Source organism: Pseudophryne corroboree, chromosome 3 (assembly GCF_028390025.1).
Source record: "Pseudophryne corroboree isolate aPseCor3 chromosome 3, aPseCor3.hap2, whole genome shotgun sequence".
NCBI lineage: Eukaryota > Metazoa > Chordata > Amphibia > Anura > Myobatrachidae > Pseudophryne > Pseudophryne corroboree.
This window is the reverse complement of record NC_086446.1, coordinates 306,544,920-306,566,504: the sequence shown is the minus strand read 5'-3', so window position 1 is coordinate 306,566,504 and position 21,585 is coordinate 306,544,920. Positions and strand designations below refer to the sequence as shown.

Here is a 21,585-nt window from a genome sequence, read left to right as displayed (position 1 = left end):
TTCATATATCCCGTATTAAAATACATAGCTGTAGCAGTTATGTTGTTGGTAACAACTTTCTAAGGAACATGTAACAATTTATCAGACTGTTTTTAAAATAATAACTAGTGCAATATCCTATGGAATGGTTTCATACGTAATTTGCAATAAGGTAGTCAAATCCCCTTATCTTCTGGAAGAAAGCTAGATGCCTCGCTATATAAGAGCATGTGTCCCTTGAATTTTGCAATATGTGTGTCCAGAATACTATTAGTACTGTCTTTTTACGAGAGAAATCATAGAATTCAGGATAAAAAGGGAAAAGCACTACTGAGGGAAAATCATGCTTGTTAACGCTATCAAGCTGTCACTTTGTGATAAGGTGCTTGCAAGAGGTAATACCATAAATTAAATTAAATCTTACAGCACTACTTTTGTAATAATTCCGGTTGTTTATGTCCATCTGGAGACATTGAGCGGTATCCTATTAGCAGCGGTGCTTTACCACTGCTAATAGGATTGCCGGGGCTATTTTATTAGCCCCGATGCCGTCGCCCTTTTTCCCTGAAGCTGGCACTTATCCTGGATTATGCTTCAGGTGTGATAAGCGGCCACCGGAGCTCCGATAACACATAGGATTGTGGATGTATCCCCCAACCCATCTGTTTTTGAGCGATCGCCGGTACAATTTTGGCCGATCAAAACGGTCTCTATTTATATTCCGCAATAATGACCATTGTTCATTGCGATATTCGACCGTATTGATCGGCCGAAACGGAAGGTGCTAATATGATACCGCTGATTGAGAGACAGGGGCTGACAGCTGGTTCCAGGCAGGCCAAAAAGTTCATTCTGGTGGGTGATGGATGATTAGTGAAGGACTCTGCTTCGTAGTTTCTCCTCACGAAAGTGGTGTTAAAACTGCAGAAATTAGCAAAGGACAATGTTATCGCACGTCCATATCTGCTCTCTTGGACTGCCTAGAACCAACTATCCACTCCTGTCACTCACATGTATAGTAAGCAAGTTTAACTACATCTTGCAAATTATATCATGAACATTTTGTATGATGATGCATTCCTTATAGAAGTTTCTATCTCATTTTAAACCAATGTTGTACTGATAAATTATTACCTATTCTTCATGAGGCTGTTGCTAAATATTTTGCTTTGTGTTTTATATGTAATGTATTAAGTTGTGTTTTTTATTTTTTAATCCAGCATTGAGCTATTTTAATTGCTGTGTGCTGGTCAGTTTCGTTTTTTTTTTTTTTTTTTTTTCTTTCTTTTTATATACATAAAGCAAATGTTTATATTTCAGAATCAAATGTGGGCTCTCCTATTCTGTGACTAATTGAAGATGTCCAGGATAGTACAGCCTCATCGGTGAACACATCACAACATATTTTGTAGAAATGGTTCGTCCCTTGTAAATGAAGACCCAGAAATAGAAACTGGAACCAATTAAAATGTACTAGTCCCTTACATCCTGTGCCTCATTGTTTCCTAGATAATAAGCTGAAGTCTCAAAAATTGGTTGCTTACCCAGTATGCCTACATCCACTGTGTGCAGATAAGACTGTCAGTGCACTCTATATCTGCTGCTCCTGAACTAAATCGCTCTTGGTGCTTTTGTTTCACAATTGCAGGGTTTTAAAGACAACCTCCACGCCTTGTTCTGCTTAGCAGAGAACTCTGTTGGACCAAACGCAACCCGACCAGATGACATCCACTTACTATACTCTGGAAAGTAAGAGTTCCCTGTTATTGTCTGTCTCTACGTGAGGTTAATCCCTTTTTAAAAAAAAACAAAAAACATTTCTTCGCCTTCTCTTCTCTTGGTGTTGCTATCTGTAATTGTTCCCAGTAAAATGCCATGTACACTTTGCATCTATGGAAACAATTGCAAATCATATACACACTTTATTTTCAAAGGAGCAAAGATTAGAATTGTCTACACACAGATCAGTTATGTTTTTCTGTGTTATCCCACACATTTCAGCTTGCCACCTCAGGAGGATGTGAGCTGACGTGTCCCCCTGCGGCTAATCGTGCCCTAACAGAGCCACCATTGAGTTGCTGAGATGGGCGCCATCTAGTAGCAGCCGCTGGAAAAACAATTGAACTGCATGCCCCCCTTCCCCCAATTATGTCTTTTGTGTGGCCTCCACAGCTAACACATGTTGCTGACCCCAGAAAAGGTAATCACGGTACAAGCAGGACGATCTGTAGGGTGGTAGCTGGTAATGTGTTGGGTCCTGAGGGGTAAGGCAGACCCCAAAGTAGAATAGTGTTTATCCTGACTGATTTCATTTGTGTATTGAAAACAATACAATGGCATTTCAAATCACACACTTCTCAAAATTTCATACAATCACTAGACCAAACAACAAGCTCCGAGAGCATAATCTCTGCAGTGGCCATTGGTTTGCAATATGCAAAGGGACAACATATGCCAGCCTCCACGGCTTAACGTCATACCTCACTGCCGGTTCTAGAGTTTTGAGTATGACTAAAGCCAAAATTTCCAATAAATGTTCTTAAATTAATAGTGGTTCTTAATGCTCTTGTGTTCCCACAATGACGTGCAACAAACCATCAGAGTAACACAAAATGCTCCCTGGAATTATACCAGCAGAATCATACATTTACCGTAACAAAATGTTTCACCAATATCGACTGTAGTCCTACCAGGTTATTATGGAGAGATGGGAACAACTAGATGTTGACATTATGGCATACTGGTACCTGTACCCTTTGGAGGTGATGCTTCCACATATCTTAAAAAGGGTAAATTGTGCAGGTGACTGCCCGTAGCAGCAGCAGACTGGCCAAGGTATTCTAGGGATGATCACAACTGGTGTTAACATTGCAGATGTTGAAGCCACCATGATCCTTTAAGAAAAAGTGGTTCTCTTATAATGTGGTCAGACCAGGCTTAGAACTAGAAAGACCTTTTTGCCAAAGTAGTAGTATAAGGTCTGGAAGATTTGTCAACTGGTCCAATTTTTTATTAGTTTTCAATTGTTTCCCAGTTTTTATTGCACTCTGTATACTAAATGGAATCTCAAAGCTGACTACAAATCTCGAATTGTATGCTTCTTTCACCTGTAGTTTTTGAACTATAAGGGTTTTATAATGGTCAATAATGCAAAAACTTTTGGCATTTATGAGCATATGAAAACCTTCATTTTGTGGGCACCGAAGCGTAATGAGTTCCCACTTGATCAATTTAGTTGTGTGTGTCCCCCCCCCCCCCCCCCCTTGGGCACGAGTGCTGTGTGCTCATTTGTACCAGGTGGATCAGCGCAAAGCGGCTAAACCTATCTAAAGTCCGGTTTTAGCACATTTCAGTTCACCCCTCAGGAGGCTGCCAGCTAAAATGTGTGTGCCCCCTTCCTGCATGTGCGCCCGAATGGGGCAACAGTTTAATTGCTCCATTCGACACCATCTAGTGGCAGCTGCTGGAGAAAAACAATTGAATTCCCCCAATGTGTTACTAGTGAAGGATGCCGATTTTGGGCATAAGGTACCATTCAATTCAAAACCCAAAGTTACTTTTGGGGGTTCTAAAGGGATGATCGAGAACTGGATGTTTACGTAAGTTAAATACTTTTTGTAAGAATCCATTGGGGGATATGAAATACCTACCCAATTACTGTCTACCTCTACTGCTTAGTTTGTTTGTTTGTTTCTGTCCTTTCCTGTAGAGTTTGGATAGAAGCATTTAATTTTAGGATAGGACTGTTTAGGAGTATAAAAATACTTAAAATAGCTTAAAGTGCCAATGTCACAAAGGAGCCTTTGTATCCCATGCCCTGTTGTCCCCAATGGATACAGAGAAAGGAAAGTGTAACTATCCTCCTTTTAATACTTGTAAACAGACCAAAATAGTGCCTTCACAATTATCAGGCAGTGCTTATGGTCAGCCATTGTTCCTGTGCCGATGCTATGTGTAGGCACTCATTACAAAGGCTTCTCCCCTCTTCTTGTCTAGAACGGTTGAAATAAACAACACTGACGCAGAGGGAAGGCTGGTCCTGGCGGATGGTGTGTCCTATGCTTGCAAGGATCTAAATGCAGATATTATTCTGGATATTGCAACCTTGACTGGAGCCCAGGTCTGATTAGTTCCCTTGAAGATTGGGGCATCTTTCCATAATTGGGTTTCTGTACAACCCTTGCTCTATTTAATCTTCAGGTGTTTGATTCTAATGGTCCCTTGCTGAGGTTGAGTGACATTAGTGCTTATATTCTACACCATGTACATTTCTTTCAGTCGATCGCAACTGGCAAGTACCATGCTGCAGTACTGACTAATAATGAGGAATGGGAGACGGCCTGCGTGAAAGCTGGCAGGAAGTGTGGAGACCTGGTTCAGCCACTGGTATATTGCCCTGAGCTGCACTTTAATGAGTTCTCCTCAGCTGTGGCCGATATGAAAAACTCTGTGGCAGTGAGTGATATTGTGTATTTGGGGGTGTGGAATGTTTTTGTTTAATGGAAATACAAGCTGCCTAATAACGTTCAGAAATGGCTTCCATACAGTGGCAGCGTGAGAGATTTCATATTGTAAATATACTATGCAGTTGAATGCTGGCTGTTCTTGGATATCAGCCATTTTTTGAGTCTCACTGGAGCATCTTTAACATACTTCTAGATGAGACACACACCATAACACTCACATGCGTTCCACCATGCCACTTAAACTGGTGCTTATGAGCTCTGTATATCAGTCAGCCTGTAATTTCGCATTAGTGAACACTTAATTTACATTATGATGTCTATTGTATGATTTTTTTTTTTTAATTTTTTTTTTAAACACACTGATGTGTGTTAATTATATTGTGTAACACCCTAATCTCTTGTGATCTCTACAGGATCGGGAGAACGCCCTGAGTTCCTGTGCAGGGCTCTTCATTGCTTCCCACATTGGTTTTGATTGGCCAGGGGTCTGGATGCATGTGGACATTGCAGCTCCCGTGCATGCGGTCAGTATTTTCCACCTACATGCTATGAAATTGTTTGTTTTCTACACCAATTACCTTTAATTTTCTCTGTTACTGCTGTGTAATATTAGGTTCATTATTAGTGTAGTCTCCTTTCGATTAATAGACACGCAATACAACTATAGTTCTAAATATGTCACTCAGATTTTTAAAGGTTAATTACATAGAATTATATGACGTGCACGTATGTGTTGCCGGTGTTTAGGCAGACGTTATAAGAATATATCCTATGTATACCAGGACTACTCAGATGTGTATAGAATCAGTCTCCTTCCTATGAATAATATAATGGGAATTGCAAACATATACACCAGTTTATTATGTACAAAAATGACCTGTGGTTGATAAATGCATTGCTTTACATTTCTGTCATTTACTGTTTCTCACCAAAGCCTTTATACCCAGGGTAGCCAACCCTGGTCCTCGAGAGCTACCAACAGTTCACATTTTCCAGGTTTCCTCACAAAATGTGTCAGTTAGTAATGACTACACCATTGCACCTGCTAGGTGAGCTAGAAAACGTGAACTGTTGGTAGCTCTTGAGGACCAGGGTTGGCTATCACTGCTTTATACTATTAGGAAAAGCTTGCTTGCTCAGCTCTAGGCATTAGATACAGTTAAAGTATGTCCACCAAGCAGATTTTTTTATTTATTTATTTTATTCTATTGAAAACAAATTTTCATGTCATTAGTCCATTGTATTATTGCATCACTCTACACTTTTAATTCCATATGTTTTCCTGCAGGGTGAGAGGGCCACTGGCTTCGGTGTGGCACTTCTGCTCTCATTGTTTGGGCGTGCTTCTGAGGATCCGCTGCTAAACTTGGTTTCTCCTCTGGGAGAGGATAATGGGGTAGAAACTCCTGACAGGGATACCAAAAGGAGACGCCTTGTGTAACCCCCGTGTTTTGGACCACTGTGAAAGCTGGTGATCATGCACAGAGATCCTCCGGCTAACCGAGCTGCACACATCATAGTACTGATACTCCTTAATGGAATTTCCCCTACTGAATTTAATACAATGTACACAGTAGTTTGTCTCATTCTTTCTCACAGATAAATTTCTTCTGGAGTAACTAACATGGAGCTAAAAAAGGCAACGGCTGTTATCCAGTACATCGCGGAGAAGTGATTCCTTCTTCCATTCACGTAACAGCACAATTGTCTGTCTTTCTGCATTGACGTTACTGCTTTTTATTAAAACTTTTTGCATACATGATTTGGCTTAAACCTTGACTATGACTCTCACTTCTTGAAGTCCAAATGATCATTTGCTAATCTCTGAAATGTGTTCATCTTGTAGGAATAAAGAAACTTGAAGGTCTCTGTACTTATACACAGTTGATGCAGTCATTTTGTGGGCTTCACGAATATTCAGAGAAATGCAACTTTTACATTTTAAAGGAACCAGCACTTGACTAGTGTTTGCTAGCAACTGCATAGGCTTCAGTCTCATGAATAGTTTCAACCTATAAAATGGCTGCTTCTGCTGTGTAATAAGTTACAGGTCCAATGTAACTTGTCCTGATTGAGAGCGATTGAGCACTAACCAATTAGCAGTTTACTCATTTTTCAAGCACAGCCTGTAAAAGAGAGTTAGAAGCGGATTAGTTAGTGCTTTATCCCTCTCCATGCTTTCACAAATAATCCCCTAGATTTTTAAAGCAAGACTGCTGTAATCTGCCTTTATACTGAAAATGAAACCACAGAGCTATCCTATCCATAGGTTTATGTGTTACTTGCTATATTTGCATTGCTGCATCATCCTTGCAAGGCATACCTTGTGTACAACAGTTTTAATAAGTGCCAGTGCACTAGTTTGAAGATCTGCTCACATCTATAATTTGTAGTTACTAAATTGCCAGGATTGCTTCCATGGTTACTTATGAAGATAACTCATCGTGCTTTTCCCTTGTCCATTTGATCATTGTCTCAGGGGATCGATAGAGGAAGATTAATTTGGCAAACAGTTGTTCTTCCAGGTCTAAGTCTCCAGTCTCTCGAACCAGAAAGATGTCTGTACAGAGCTTTAAAATCCGATCAACACAAGGCAGCTCTTCAAACATGATGGAACGTGCGATACCATTAAAGAATTCTCTGATGAATTTGCCGATTACCAGAACAACAGACATGTAGAGACCCACAATGCTGCAAAGTCAGGGAAAATAAGAATGAATGTACAGGTGACATATAAGTGAAGATCCTGTCTGATCAGTGATAGAAATGTCTGTGGCCTGTTCTGCACCTAAAAGAGGGAAGAGCTTTGGCCTAACTATTTTTGGGTGTAGTTCATTGAGTCAACGGTAACTAGGTCAACCACTATTGGTCCACAGTGACTGGGTCGACATGACAAAAGGTCGACATGATTTCTTTACTTTTTTCTTTGTAAAGTGACCAAGAACCCCAATTAGTGCACAGTGTCCCTCGCATGGCTCACTTGCTTCCACGTGGATCATAAAGTATGAAAAAGTAAAAAAAAAAAAAATGAAAAAGAGGTGAAAAACTCATGTCAAACCTAAAGATCAGGTCGACCTAATGCATGTCGACCAATAGTGGTTGACCTAATGAGTGTCGACTTAAGTGTTGTCGACCTAAATACCAGATATTACTATTTTCACGGGGGAGTAGTTGAAGTTTAGAACAGTTTTAAAGCAACTCTAGATAGGTGAGAATAACAGCATTATTGATATTAAGAGATCTGTCATTATATTAAACAGTAAGGAGATTCAAAGGACTTGGTGGGCCAGTTTGTCAATGCATCAAGCTCTGTTTGATTAAACACACTGTAATGTTTTATGGCATTATGTCACTAGAGCACCTGCCCTGCTCACATTTTTATGTGTATTTGCATGATGGAAAATGAAAGTCTGTTATAAAAAGTCTCTTACCCATATCCAGCTAGAAATCCCAGGCTCTGAGGGCTGGCTTTATCATTGTATATAACAAGTTCAATATTCTGGCTACATCCGTGTGGGCTGCAGGCTGGATTCCACTCCTGAATCAACCACCACTCTGTCACCTGGTTTGAGTTGTTACTAAACGATAGCTGCTGTAGTTTCAGGGTTAAATTACGGAAAAAGGCATACTTCTGGATGTCTTCTGGTTTTTCTGAATACTCTGGAAAAGGAACACTAATGGTAACAAAGTGCAAGAGTGCAGGCCTTTAGTGCAAATGCTATTTTGCCACACCATTAAAATGTGACATAAGATGGTATGATCTGCAAGGTACACCTGATCGGATGGCACTGGCATATTGGACTGTTCCCCTGAGTGCTATGCAGCTACGTGCAAAAAAAAAAAAAAAAAGTAAGTTTGAGAGGTGTGTGTATTTATATGAAATATAATGGAAGGGACACCTTGATAGTGGATGGAGGGGCACTGAATGTGTTCATTGTTAGAAATCCTTGAAGGTAATGGAAATCAGGCCACTGCTTATACTTTCAGTGGAATACGTTTTTGCATTGGCATTCCCACTTTGGATGGATATATATTCTATATTACATTATATATTATTATTAATATATATCTATGTATGTATGTCTAAAGCTCACAGCAAATTTACTTTGAGATGATGGTTACTGACACATCTGTTGTAAAGCACCTAGGAACACAGCTGACACAAGCTATAGTAAATGAGTTAAAACAAGGTGCATGAGAAAATGTGATCACAAATAGATTAATTAAAAAATGAATCTAATAAATTAAACACTAATCCACAGCACTAACCATTCCTAAATTTGGGGTGCAACACGTTATGTGTACTTAACGGTATTCAAAGGATATATCCCGCCCAATCTATCTAAAGTGATCCCCGTTATCACGCCCTTAGTAATTATGTTTAGCGGTGTAAAGTGTTGGGCGCTTTGCTACCAAGGAGAGTAGCAAGCTGAAATGGTACCATGCCCGTCAACAGAAACAGAACGGGTGTAGAAGGAGGCGTAAAGCATTAAATACCGTCCCTAAAGTTTAACACTAATCTCATACCTATTTTTATGGTAAGTATTTTGAGCAATAGAGTAGGACCTGTAGTATAATGGGGTCACTTGCCAGGGGCTGCAGGCTTAAATGCATTGATCAATACGTAAAATAATTCTCCACTGTTTATTAAATGTTAATATAGTGTGTATAAAATATATATAATTCCCCAATACTTCTGTATTTACCAACACTCTAGGTGCCATCAGCATGGAGATAGTTTTACTAGGGTGGGAGGGGGTGAGTTTGTTTTCCAAGATAATTCTCCTGGGGGGCAGAGTCTTGCAGCAGTGCCCGGGGCTATTCGGTTGTGACCTGCTGTAAGACTGCAGGCTGTACTTACTGTGGATTTCTGTTTGCACCACATTTTCTTCTTGAGCTATAGCTCTATGCACTTAACCCACAATCTGTCGGTTAACACATGAGGAAATGGTCTTATAATTGAATAGGTCTGGGCTTTATGCCCAAAGCTACTGTATTCAGTAGCCCATTTCCCCAAGTGTTAACCCACAGATCTGGGGCTCAGTGCCTACTTGCCATGCTAAGCACCGCAGCTAATTGAATCTGCCTCGAGCATGGGGAAGATACGGGTTTCTCTGGTATAATGCCACCAGTCCTGGCTGGCATAGTCTAGTGCTGGTAATTCAAATTTTGCGGAGACTACACATTTTTTTTTTCCCAGACTCAGTCTAGGAAACTGTGCCCGAGGAGACGGACATAGTTTGAGAGAAGGAAATAGATAAGGAAAGTGGTTAGATTTTGAATCGGCACAACCTGAACAAGAGGAAAGCCAAGCTAACCAAACTTGAAACCAGGAACAGCAACAGCTGAATTAACAACAGCACTTAAGTAACCGTGCAAGAAGAACGAAGCACTGGACGAGCGCCCAGTATCCCCTACGGATTACGAGAAAAGGATTTATCGGTAGGTAATTAAAATCCTATTTTCTCTATCGTCCTAAGTGGATGCTGGGGTTCCTGAAAGGACCATGGGGAATAGCGGCTCCGCAGGAGACAGGGCACAAAAGTAAAGCTTTTACAGGTCAGGTGGTGTGTACTGGCTCCTCCCCCTATGACCCTCCTCCAGACTCCAGTTAGATTTTTGTGCCCGGCCGAGAAGGGTGCAATTCTAGGTGGCTCTCATAAAGAGCTGCTTAGAGAGTTTAGCTTAGGTTTTTTATTTTACAGTGATTCCTGCTGGCAACAGGATCACTGCAACGAGGGACAGAGGGGAGAAGAAGTGAACTCACCTGCGTGCAGGATGGATTGGCTTCTTGGCTACTGGACATGAAGCTCCAGAGGGACGATCACAGGTACAGCCTGGATGGTCACCGGAGCCACGCCGCCGGCCCCCTCACAGATGCTGAAGCAAGAAGAGGTCCAGAATCGGCGGCTGAAGACTCCTGCAGTCTTCTTAAGGTAGCGCACAGCACTGCAGCTGTGCGCCATTTTCCTCTCAGCACACTTCACACGGCAGTCACTGAGGGTGCAGGGCGCTGGGAGGGGGGCGCCCTGGGAGGCAAATGAAAACCTTTAAAAAGGCTAAAAATACCTCACATATAGCCCCAGAGGCTATATGGAGATATTTACCCCTGCCTAAATGTACTAGATAGCGGGAGACGAGCCCGCCGGAAAAGGGGCGGGGCCTATCTCCTCAGCACACGGCGCCATTTTCTGTCACAGCTCCGCTGGTCAGGAAGGCTCCCAGGTCTCTCCCCTGCACTGCACTACAGAAACAGGGTATAACAGAGAGGGGGGGCAAAATAAATGGCAATATATCAATATAAAAGCAGCTATAAGGGAGCACTTAATCATAAGGCTATCCCTGTCATATATAGCGCTTTTTGGTGTGTGCTGGCAGACTCTCCCTCTGTCTCCCCAAAGGGCTAGTGGGTCCTGTCTTCGTATAGAGCATTCCCTGTGTGTCTGCTGTGTGTCGGTACGTGTGTGTCGACATGTATGAGGACGTTATTGGTGTGGAGGCGGAGCAATTGCCAAATATGAGGATGTCACCTCCTAGGGGGTCGACACCAGAATGGATGCCTTTATTTGTGGAATTACGGGATAGCGTCAACTCGCTTAAGCAGTCGTTTGCCGACATGAGGCGGCCGGACACTCAATTAGTGCCTGTCCAGGCGCCTCAAACACCGTCAGGGGCTGTAAAACGCCCCTTGCCTCAGTCGGTCGACACAGACCCAGACACAGGCACTGATTCCGGTGGTGAAGGTGACGAATCAACCGTATTTTCCAGTAGGGCCACACGTTATATGATTTTGGCAATAAAGGAGATGTTACATTTAGCTGATACTACAGGTACCACTAAACAGGGTATTATGTGGGGTGTGAAAAAACTACCAGTAGTTTTTACCGAATCAGAAGAATTAAATGACGTGTGTGATGAAGCGTGGGGTGCCCCGATAAAAAACTGCTAATTTCAAAGAAGTTATTGGCTTTATACCCTTTCCCGCCAGAGGTTAGGGAGCGCTGGGAAACACCTCCTAGGGTGGACAAAGCGCTAACACGCTTATCAAAACAAGTGGCGTTACCCTCTCCTGAGACGGCCGCACTTAAAGATCCATCAGATAGGAGGATGGAAAATATCCAAAAAGGTATATACACACATGCAGGTGTTATACTACGACCAGCTATTGCGACTGCCTGGATGTGCAGTGCTGGGGTAGTTTGGTCAGAGTCCCTGATCGAAAATATTGATACCCTGGACGGGGACAATATTTTACTGTCGTTAGAACAAATAAAGGATGCATTTCTTTATATGCGTGATGCACAGAGAGATATCTGCACACTGGCATCACGGGTAAGTGCTATGTCCATTTCGGCCAGAAGAGCTTTATGGACACGACAGTGGACAGGCGATGCGTAGAGGAGTTATTTGGGGTCGGTCTATCGGATTTGGTGGCCACGGCTACGGCCGGGAAATCCACCTTTCTACCTCAAGTCACTCCCCAACAGAAAAAGGCACCGACTTTTCAACCGCAGCCTTTTCGTTCCTTTAAAAATAAGAGAGCAAAGGGCTATTCATATCTGCCACGAGGCAGAGGACGAGGGAAGAGACAGCAACAGGCAGCTCCTTCCCAGGAACAGAAGCCCTCCCCGGCTTCTACAAAAGCCTCAGCATGACGCTGGGGCTTCGCAAGCGGACTTGGGGGCGGTAGGCGGTCGTCTCAAAAATTACAGCGCGCAGTGGGCTCACTCGCAGGTAAATCCCTGGATCCTGCAGATAATATCTCAGGGGTACAGGTTGAAATTAGAGACAGAGCCACCTCGCCGTTTCCTGAAGTCGGCTTTACCAACGTCCCCCTCAGAAAGGGAGACGGTTTTGGAAGCCATTCACAAGCTGTATTCTCAGCAGGTGATAGTCAAGGTACCTCTTCTACAACAAGGGAAGGGGTATTATTCCACTCTTTTTGTGGTACCGAAGCAGGATGGCTCGGTAAGGCCTATTCTAAATCTGAAGTCCTTGAACCTGTACATAAAGAAGTTCAAGTTCAAGATGGAGTCACTCAGAGCAGTGATAGCGAACCTGGAAGAAGGGGACTTTATGGTATCCTTGGACATCAAGGATGCGTATCTCCACGTTCCAATTACCCCTCACACCAGGGGTACCTCAGGTTCGTTGTACAAAACTGTCACTATCAGTTTCAGACGCTGCCGTTTGGTTTGTCCACGGCACCTCGGGTCTTTACAAAGGTAATGGCCGAGATAATATTTCTTCTTCGAAGAAAAGGCGTATTAATTATCCCATACTTGGACGATCTCCTAATAAGGACAAGGTCCAGAGAACAGCTAGAGATGGGTTTAGCACTATCTCAAGAGGTGCTAAAGCAGCACGGATGGATTCTGAATATTCCAAAATCCCAATTAATGCCGACAACTCGTCTGCTGTTCCTGGGGATGATTCTGGACACAGTTCAGAAAAAGGTTTTTCTTCCCGAAGAAAAAGCCAAGGAGTTATCTGACCTGGTCAGGAACCTCCTAAAACCAGGAAAGGTGTCTGTACATCAATGCACAAGAGTCCTGGGAAAAAATGGTAGCTTCTTACGAAGCAATCCCTTTCGGCAGATTCCATGCAAAGGGATCTGTTGGACAAATGGTCAGGGTCGCATCTTCAGATGCACCTGCGGATAACCCTGTCGCCGAGGACAAGGGTATCCCTTCTGTGGTGGTTGCAGGAGGCTCATCTATTGGAGGGCCGCAGATTCGGCATGCAGGATTGGATCCTGGTGACCACGGATGCCAGCCTGAGAGGCTGGGGAGCAGTCACACAGGGAAGAAATTTCCAGGGAGTGTGGTCGAGCCTGAAAAAGTCTCTTCACATAAGCATTCTGGAACTAAGAGCAATCTACAATGCTCTAAGCCAGGCGGAACCTCTGCTTCAAGGAAGACCGGTGTTGATCCAGTCGGACAACATCACGGCAGTCGCCCATGTAAACAGACAGGGCGGCACAAGAAACAGAATGGCAGAAGCTGCCAGGATCCTTCGCTGGGCGGAGAATCACGTGATAGCACTGTCAGCAGTATTCATCCCGGGCGTGGACAACTGGGAAGCAGACTTCCTCAGCAGACACGACCTTCACCCGGGAGAGTGGGTACTTCATCCAGAAGTTTTCCACATGCTATTAAACCGTTGGGTAAAACCAATGGTGGACATGATGGCGTCTCGCCTCAACAAGACACTGGACAGTTATTGCGCCAGGTCAAGAGATCCGCAGGCAATAGCTGTGGACGCGTTGGTAACACCTTGGGTGTACCAGTCCGTTTATGTGTTTCCTCCTCTGCCTCTCATACCAAAGGTATTGAGGATTATACGGCAAAGAGGAGTAAGACTAGTGGCTCCGGATTGGCCAAGAAGGACTTGGTACCCGGAACTTCAAGAGATGGTCACGGACGATCCGTGGCCTCTACTTCTGAGAAGGGACCTGCTTCAGCAGGGTCCTTGTCTTTTTCAAGACTTACCGCGGCTGCGTTTGACGGCATGGCGTTTGAATGCCAGATCCTAAAAGGAAAAGGCATTCCAGAAGAAGTCATTCCTACCTTGATAAAGGCAAGGAAGGAAGTCACCGCGAAGCATTATCGCCGTATTTGGCGAAAATATGTTGCGTGGTGCGAGCAGCGGAGTGCTCCGATGGAGGAATTTCAACTGGGTCGGTTTCCTACATTTCCTGCAATCAGGATTGTCTATGGGTCTCAAATTGGGATCTATTAAGGTTCAAATTTCGGCCCTATCAATATTCTTCCAAAGAGAATTGGCCTCAGTCCCTGAGGTCCAGATTTTTATCAAAGGAGTACTGCATATACAGCCTCCTGTGGTGCCTAAGGTGGCACCGTGGGATCTAAATGTAGTTTTAGATTTCCTCAAATCCAATTGGTTTGAACCACTAAAGAATGTGGATTTGAAATATCTCACATGGAAAGTGACTATGTTACTGGCCCTGGCTTCGGCCGGGAGAGTATCTGAACTGGCGGCTTTGTTTTATAAAAGCCCTTATTTAATTTTCCATTCGACATAGGGCAGAGCTGCGGACGCGTCCGCATTTTCTCCCTAAGGTGGTATCAGCGTTTCACCTGAACCAGCCTATTGTAGTGCCTGCGGCTACAGACGACTTGAAGGACTCCAAGTTGTTGGACGTTGTCAGAGCCTTAAAAATATACATTTAAAGGACGGCTGGAGTCAGAAAATCTGACTCGCTGTTTATACTATATGCACCCAACAAGTTGGGTGCACCTGCTTCTAAGCAGTCGATTGCTCGTTGGATTTGTAACAAAATTCAACTTGTACATTCTGTGGCAGGCCTGCCACAGCCTAAATCTGTTAAGGCCCATTCCGCAAGGAAGGTGGGCTCATCTTGGGCGGCTGCCCGAGGGGTCTCGGCATTACAACTCTGCCGAGCAGCTACGTGGTCAGGGGAGAACACGTTTGTAAATTTTTACAAATTTGATACCCTGGCAAAGGAGGACCTGGAGTTCTCTCATTCGGTGCTGCAGAGTCATCCGCACTCTCCCGCCCGTTTGGGAGCTTTGGTATAATCCCCATGGTCCTTTCAGGAACCCCAGCATCCACTTAGGACGATAGAGAAAATAAGAATTTACTTACCGATAATTCTATTTCTCGGAGTCCGTAGTGGATGCTGGGCGCCCATCCCAAGTGCGGATTATCTGCAATACTTGTATATAGTTATTGTTAACTAATTCGGGTTATTGTTTAGGAAGCCATCTTTCAGAGGCTCCTCTGTTATCATACTGTTAACTGGGTTTAGATCACAAGTTGTACGGTGTGATTGGTGTGGCTGGTATGAGTCTTACCCGGGATTCAAAATCCTCCCTTATTGTGTACGCTCGTCCGGGCACAGTACCTAACTGGAGTCTGGAGGAGGGTCATAGGGGGAGGAGCCAGTACACACCACCTGACCTGTAAAAGCTTTACTTTTGTGCCCTGTCTCCTGCGGAGCCGCTATTCCCCATGGTCCTTTCAGGAACCCCAGCATCCACTACGGACTCCGAGAAATAGAATTATCGGTAAGTAAATTCTTATTTTCTCTTACGTCCTAGGCGATACTGGAAATCCATTTAGTACTATGGGGAAGTACCAAAGCTCCCATACGGGGGTGGGAGAGTGCTGAGGTTCCTGCAGAACTGACTGACCAAACTGAAGGTCCTCAGTGGCCAAGGTATCAAACTTGGCAAACGTGTTCGAACCCAACCAAGTAGCTGCTGTAATGCAGAGACACCCTGGGCAGCCGCCCAAGAGGAATCCACCGACCTAGTAGAGTGGGCTTGTACCGATTTCGGAAATCGGCAAACCTACTGTGGAATAAGCATGCTGGATAGTGAGCCTGATCCAGCGAGCAATTGACTGCTTTGAAGCAGAACACCTAATCTTGTTGGCATCATAATAAACGAACAGCGAGTCCGATTTCCTGTGACTAGCAGTTCGCTTTACATAAACCTTAGGCGTCCCTGCGCACATGGTGTCCGCCATTGAATAAATGTTTATGCAGTGAAAAAATATCCTAAATACATGCCCAGGAGGGTGTAATTTATATAGATAGAAAATGTGTGTTTAGATAGCCCTGCTCATAGCCGTAATATGTTGTGTCAATACTTTTGGTAAAATAACCTGTTATAGTACTTAGTATATTAACAGCCCAGGTGAGTCACACAGAAGTGATTGTACATCTTATGAATAAAAGATCCCTAAAGACTGGAATAGATCATATTCTGAACTGAACAGAAAACATACCCTAATAGTAGCACATGCTGATGGGAATTAATCCTATTGAAACAGTTACAACATCTGATCATTCATGGCACCATATGAGTCACTAGGCTGTGCAACTGTGTTGCTAATAAGGGATACAGATACTGTGTAACAACAAGTATTGTATCATATATTTAATTACTGATACAAAGAAGCGCCTCATAGTGATTACTGTTACATACCTGGATGTCTGTGCTCAGTATATCAATTGAAATGCAATCAAAATTGGGATTTATTTAATGACATCTAGTTTAAGAATATAATTAAATAAAGATTGTCTGATTTATAAGGACATATGAATACTAATTAGCCACACTATATGTATAATTCTACCTCCATTGTCATCATACTTATAAAGATTTAACTAATATAAGTTTAATTCTATGCTCGGTATACGAATTGAAGTGTGAGAAATATCTGGAATTTGCCTATAATATTTATATGCAAATATAACTAAATATGGACTGTCTGATACTCAGTGCGGTTTCTAGCGGCGGGCGAGCCGTGCAACCGCACGGGGCGCCCGCCGCGGCACTTTCTGTCCGAATCTCCTCCCTCTCCCCGAGGGCGGAGTTTCGCGGAATGACGCGTTTGCGTCGTGACGTCACGACGCAAACGCGTCATTCCGTGAAGCCCCGCCCCCCAAGCAGGAGCGCTCGGGGAGAGGGAGGAGAGGAGATTAGCCTGGAAGGAGGAGGCGGCCGGCGCGAGGGACGTGAGGCGGCGGGACCCGAAGAGCGGGAAGATGTAAGTATTATCTCTATCTTTCTCTCTCCCCTTTCCTCCCCCCCCCCACTTGACACCTGCCTGCCGCACTGTGTAAAATGGGGATACCTGCCTGCTGCACTGTTTAAAATGGGGATACCTGCCTGCCGCACTGTGTAAAATGGGGATACCTGCCTGCCGCGCTGTGTAAAATGGGGATACCTGCCTGCCGCGCTGTGTAAAATGGGGATACCTGCCTGCCGCGCTGTGTAAAATGGGGATACCTGCCTGCCGCGCTGTGTAAAATGGGGACACCTGCCTGCCGCGCTGTGTAAAATGGGGGCACGTGCCTGCCGCGCTGTGTAAAATGGGGATATCTGCCTGCCGCGCTTTGTAAAATGGGGACACCTGCCGTGCTGTGTAAAATGGGGGCACGTGCCTGCCGTGCTGTGTAAAATGGGGGCACGTGCCTGCCGCGCTGTGTAAAATGGGGATATCTGCCTGCCGTACTGTGTAAAATGGGGATACCTGCCTGCCGCACTTTGTAAAATGGGGGCACCTGCCTGCGTACTGTGTAAAATGGGGATACCTGCCTGCCGCACTGTGTAAAATGGGGATACCTGCCTGCCGCACTTTGTAAAATGGGGACACCTGCCTGCCGTGCTGTGTAAAATGGGGGCACGTGCCTGCCGCGCTGTGTAAAATGGGGACACTTGCCTGCTGTAATGTGTAAAATGGGGACTTTTTTATTTTTTCCCCCCTGTGGTGGGCGTGATATCAGACGAGGCCACGCCCACTTTAATGAGACCACACCCATTTTAATCAGGCCACACACCCTTGGGAGCGCGCGCCTCAGGCGCGCGCATTCTTTTTCTTTTTATAGCTATATGGGGGGGGGGGGGCATTTTGAAATCTCGCACTGGGAGCCAAATTGTCTAGAAACGGCCCTGCTGATACATAAGGACAGACATATGAACCTTGATCAGCCACATTATAGGCACAACCCCATCTTTATCGTTATCGTGCGTATAAAGAATTAATCAATATAGGGTGACTATAATTTGTGGATAACCTTATAAGAAATATTTATATATCCATTGTGATTACTCTACTGCAGAAATCTGTATAGTCCTAAGGCATGAATATTCATTTCTGCCATATTTAATGACACAGAGACAGACATTTAGGAGGGACATACAGTGTGAGGTCTACTGTTTTATCGTACAGACCTGTCATTTGATAAGAAGTAAAAAAAGACGAGATTCACGTTTTTTGTTTTTTTTTTGATACATGGATACACTAATAGGAGATTTGTAATCATGATTTAATATAGATATTTCCTCAGTATATACCTAATACTGGTCACGGTAAATGAGTAACACACGAACAGTGTTAATCACATAGTGTGTACCAATAGGGCAACAAAGAGCAAGACACCAATATTGCTGGGGACTGCATAGCATTTATTAATGATTATAAGCATAAATACGTAGACACGTTACATTATACAGGTTCTACAATTCGCGGACACTCTGTGTGTAGGAAGTCATACATTTTAAACACTTTTCTCTAACGTCCTAGTGGATGCTGGGGACTCCGAAAGGACCATGGGGAATAGCGGCTCCGCAGGAGACTGGGCACAAAAGTAAAAAGCTTTAGGACTACCTGGTGTGCACTGGCTCCTCCCCCTATGACCCTCCTCCAAGCCTCAGTTAAGATTTTGTGCCCGAACGAGAAGGGTGCAATCTAGGTGGCTCTCCTGAGCTGCTTAGAGTAAAAGTTTAAATAGGTTTTTTTATTTTCAGTGAGACCTGCTGGCAACAGGCTCACTGCATCGAGGGACTAAGGGGAGAAGAAGCGAACTCACCTGCGTGCAGAGTGGATTGGGCTTCTTAGGCTACTGGACATTAGCTCCAGAGGGACGATCACAGGCTCAGCCATGGATGGGTCCCGGAGCCGCGCCGCCGTCCCCCTTACAGAGCCAGAAGACTGAAGAGGTCCGGAAAATCGGCGGCAGAAGACGTCCTGTCTTCACTAAGGTAGCGCACAGCACCGCAGCTGTGCGCCATTGCTCTCAGCACACTTCACACTCCGGTCACTGAGGGTGCAGGGCGCTGGGGGGGGGCGCCCTGAGACGCAATAAAAACAGCTTTTTTGGCAAAAAATACATCACATATAGCTCCTGGGCTATATGGATGTATTTAACCCCTGCCTATTTTTACATAAAAAAGCGGGAGAAAGGCCGCCGAAAAAGGGGCGGAGCCTATCTCCTCAGCACACTGGCGCCATTTTTTCCTCACAGCTCCGTTGGAGGAAGGCTCCCTGACTCTCCCCTGCAGTCCTGCACTACAGAAACAGGGTAAAACAAGAGAGGGGGGGGCACTAAATTGGCATATAAATATATACAGCAGCTATATTAGGGAAAAACACTTATATAAGGTTATCCCTGTATATATATAGCGCTCTGGTGTGTGCTGGCAAACTCTCCCTCTGTCTCCCCAAAGGGCTAGTGGGGTCCTGTCCTCTATCAGAGCATTCCCTGTGTGTGTGCTGTGTCGGTACGTTGTGTCGACATGTATGAGGAGGAAAATGATGTGGAGGCGGAGCAATTGCCTGTGTTAGTGATGTCACCCCCTAGGGAGTCGACACCTGACTGGATGGTCTTATGGAAAGAATTACGTGATAGTGTCAGCACTTTACAAAAGACTGTTGACGACATGAGACAGCCGGCAAATCAGTTAATACCTGTACAGGCGTCTCAAACACCGTCAGGGGCTCTAAAGCGCCCGTTACCTCAGGTGGTCGACACGGACACTGACTCCAGTGTCGACGGTGAGGAAACAAACGTATTTTCCAGTAGGGCCACACGTTACATGATCACGGCAATGAAGGAGGTTTTGAACATTTCTGATACTACAAGTACCACAAAAAAGGGTATTATGTGGGGTGTGAAAAAACTACCCGTAGTTTTTCCCGAATCAGATGAATTAAATGAGGTGTGTGATGAAGCGTGGGTTTCCCCCGATAAAAAACTGCTAATTTCTAAAAAGTTATTGGCATTATACCCTTTCCCGCCAGAGGTTAGGGCGCGTTGGGAAACACCCCTTAGCGTAGATAAGGCGCTCACACGCTTATCAAAACAAGTGGCGTTACCGTCCCCAGATACGGCCGCCCTCAAGGAACCAGCTGATAGAAAGCTGGAAAATATCCTTAAAAGTATATACACACATACTGGTATTATACTGCGACCAGCAATCGCCTCAGCCTGGATGTGCAGTGCTGGGGTGGCTTGGTCGGATTCCCTGACTGAAAATATTGATACCCTAGACAGGGACAATATATTATTGACTATAGAGCATTTAAAGGATGCATTTCTATATATGCGAGATGCACAGAGGGATATTTGCACTCTGGCATCAAGAGTAAGTGCGATGTCCATTTCTGCCAGAAGAGGATTATGGACACGACAGTGGTCAGGTGATGCGGATTCCAAACGGCATATGGAAGTATTGCCGTATAAAGGGGAGGAGTTATTTGGGGTCGGTCTATCGGACCTGGTGGCCACGGCAACGGCTGGAAAATTCACCTTTTTACCCCAAGTCACCTCGCAGCAGAAAAAGATACCGTCTTTTCAGGCTCAGTCCTTTCGTCCCCATAAGGGCAAGCGGGCAAAAGGCCACTCATATCTGCCCCGGGGCAGAGGAAGGGGGAAAAGACTGCAGCAGACAGCCTCTTCCCACGAACAGAAGCCCTCCCCCGCTTCTGCCAAGTCCTCAGCATGACGCTGGGGCCTTACAAGCGGACTCAGGCACGGTGGGGGCCCGTCTCAAGAATTTCAGCGCGCAGTGGGCTCACTTGCAAGTGGACCCCTGGATCCTGCAGGTAGTATCTCAGGGGTACAAATTGGAATTCGAGACGTCTCCCCCTCGCCGGTTCCTGAAGTCTGCTTTACCAACGTCTCCCCCCGACAGGGAGGCGGTATTGGAAGCCATTCACAAGCTGTATTCCCAGCAGGTGATAATCAAGGTACCCCTCCTACAACAGGGAAAGGGGTATTATTCCACGCTGTTTGTGGTACCGAAGCCGGACGGCTCGGTGAGACCCATTTTAAATCTGAAATCCTTGAACACTTACATAAAAAGGTTCAAGTTCAAGATGGAGTCACTCAGAGCAGTGATAGCGAACCTGGAAGAAGGGGACTATATGGTGTCTCTGGACATCAAGGATGCTTACCTCCATGTCCCAATTTGCCCTTCTCACCAAGGGTACCTCAGGTTTGTGGTACAGAACTGTCACTATCAGTTTCACACGCTGCCGTTTGGATTGTCCACGGCACCCCGGGTCTTTACCAAGGTAATGGCCGAAATGATGATTCTTCTTCGAAGAAAAGGGGTCTTAATTATCCCTTACTTGGACGATCTCCTGATAAGGGCAAGGTCCAGAGAACAGTTAGAGGTCGGAGTAGCACTATCTCAAGTAGTACTACGACAGCACGGATGGATTCTAAATATTCCAAAATCGCAGCTGATTCCGACGACACGTCTGCTGTTCCTAGGGATGATTCTGGACACAGTACAGAAAAAGGTGTTTCTCCCGGAGGAGAAAGCCAAGGAGTTATCCGACCTAGTCAGGAACCTCCTAA

General features: G+C 44.7%; 2 protein-coding genes across 3 annotated transcripts in view; one reads left to right on the top strand and one right to left on the bottom strand.

Annotated features, from left to right (window-relative positions):
* Positions 1–6,218, top strand: part of NPEPL1 (aminopeptidase like 1) — a 31,428-nt gene extending 25,210 nt beyond the window's left edge. For both annotated transcript variants that reach the window (XM_063959391.1, XM_063959392.1), the window contains exons 8-12: positions 1,628–1,728; positions 3,976–4,099; positions 4,258–4,434; positions 4,859–4,969; positions 5,734–6,218. In XM_063959391.1, coding sequence (XP_063815461.1) covers positions 1,628–1,728; positions 3,976–4,099; positions 4,258–4,434; positions 4,859–4,969; positions 5,734–5,886 — 666 coding nt within the window. In that variant the 3' untranslated portion in view covers positions 5,887–6,218. The remainder of the gene's footprint in view (positions 1–1,627; positions 1,729–3,975; positions 4,100–4,257; positions 4,435–4,858; positions 4,970–5,733) is intronic.
* An 89-nt stretch (positions 6,219–6,307) lies between these two features.
* The window catches only part of LOC135057252 (piezo-type mechanosensitive ion channel component 2-like), a 216,119-nt gene continuing 200,841 nt past the window's right edge, over positions 6,308–21,585 (bottom strand). Inside the window, 2 exon segments of the mRNA XM_063963144.1 lie at positions 6,308–7,136; positions 7,877–8,105. Coding sequence (XP_063819214.1) covers positions 6,872–7,136; positions 7,877–8,105 — 494 coding nt within the window. The 3' untranslated portion in view covers positions 6,308–6,871.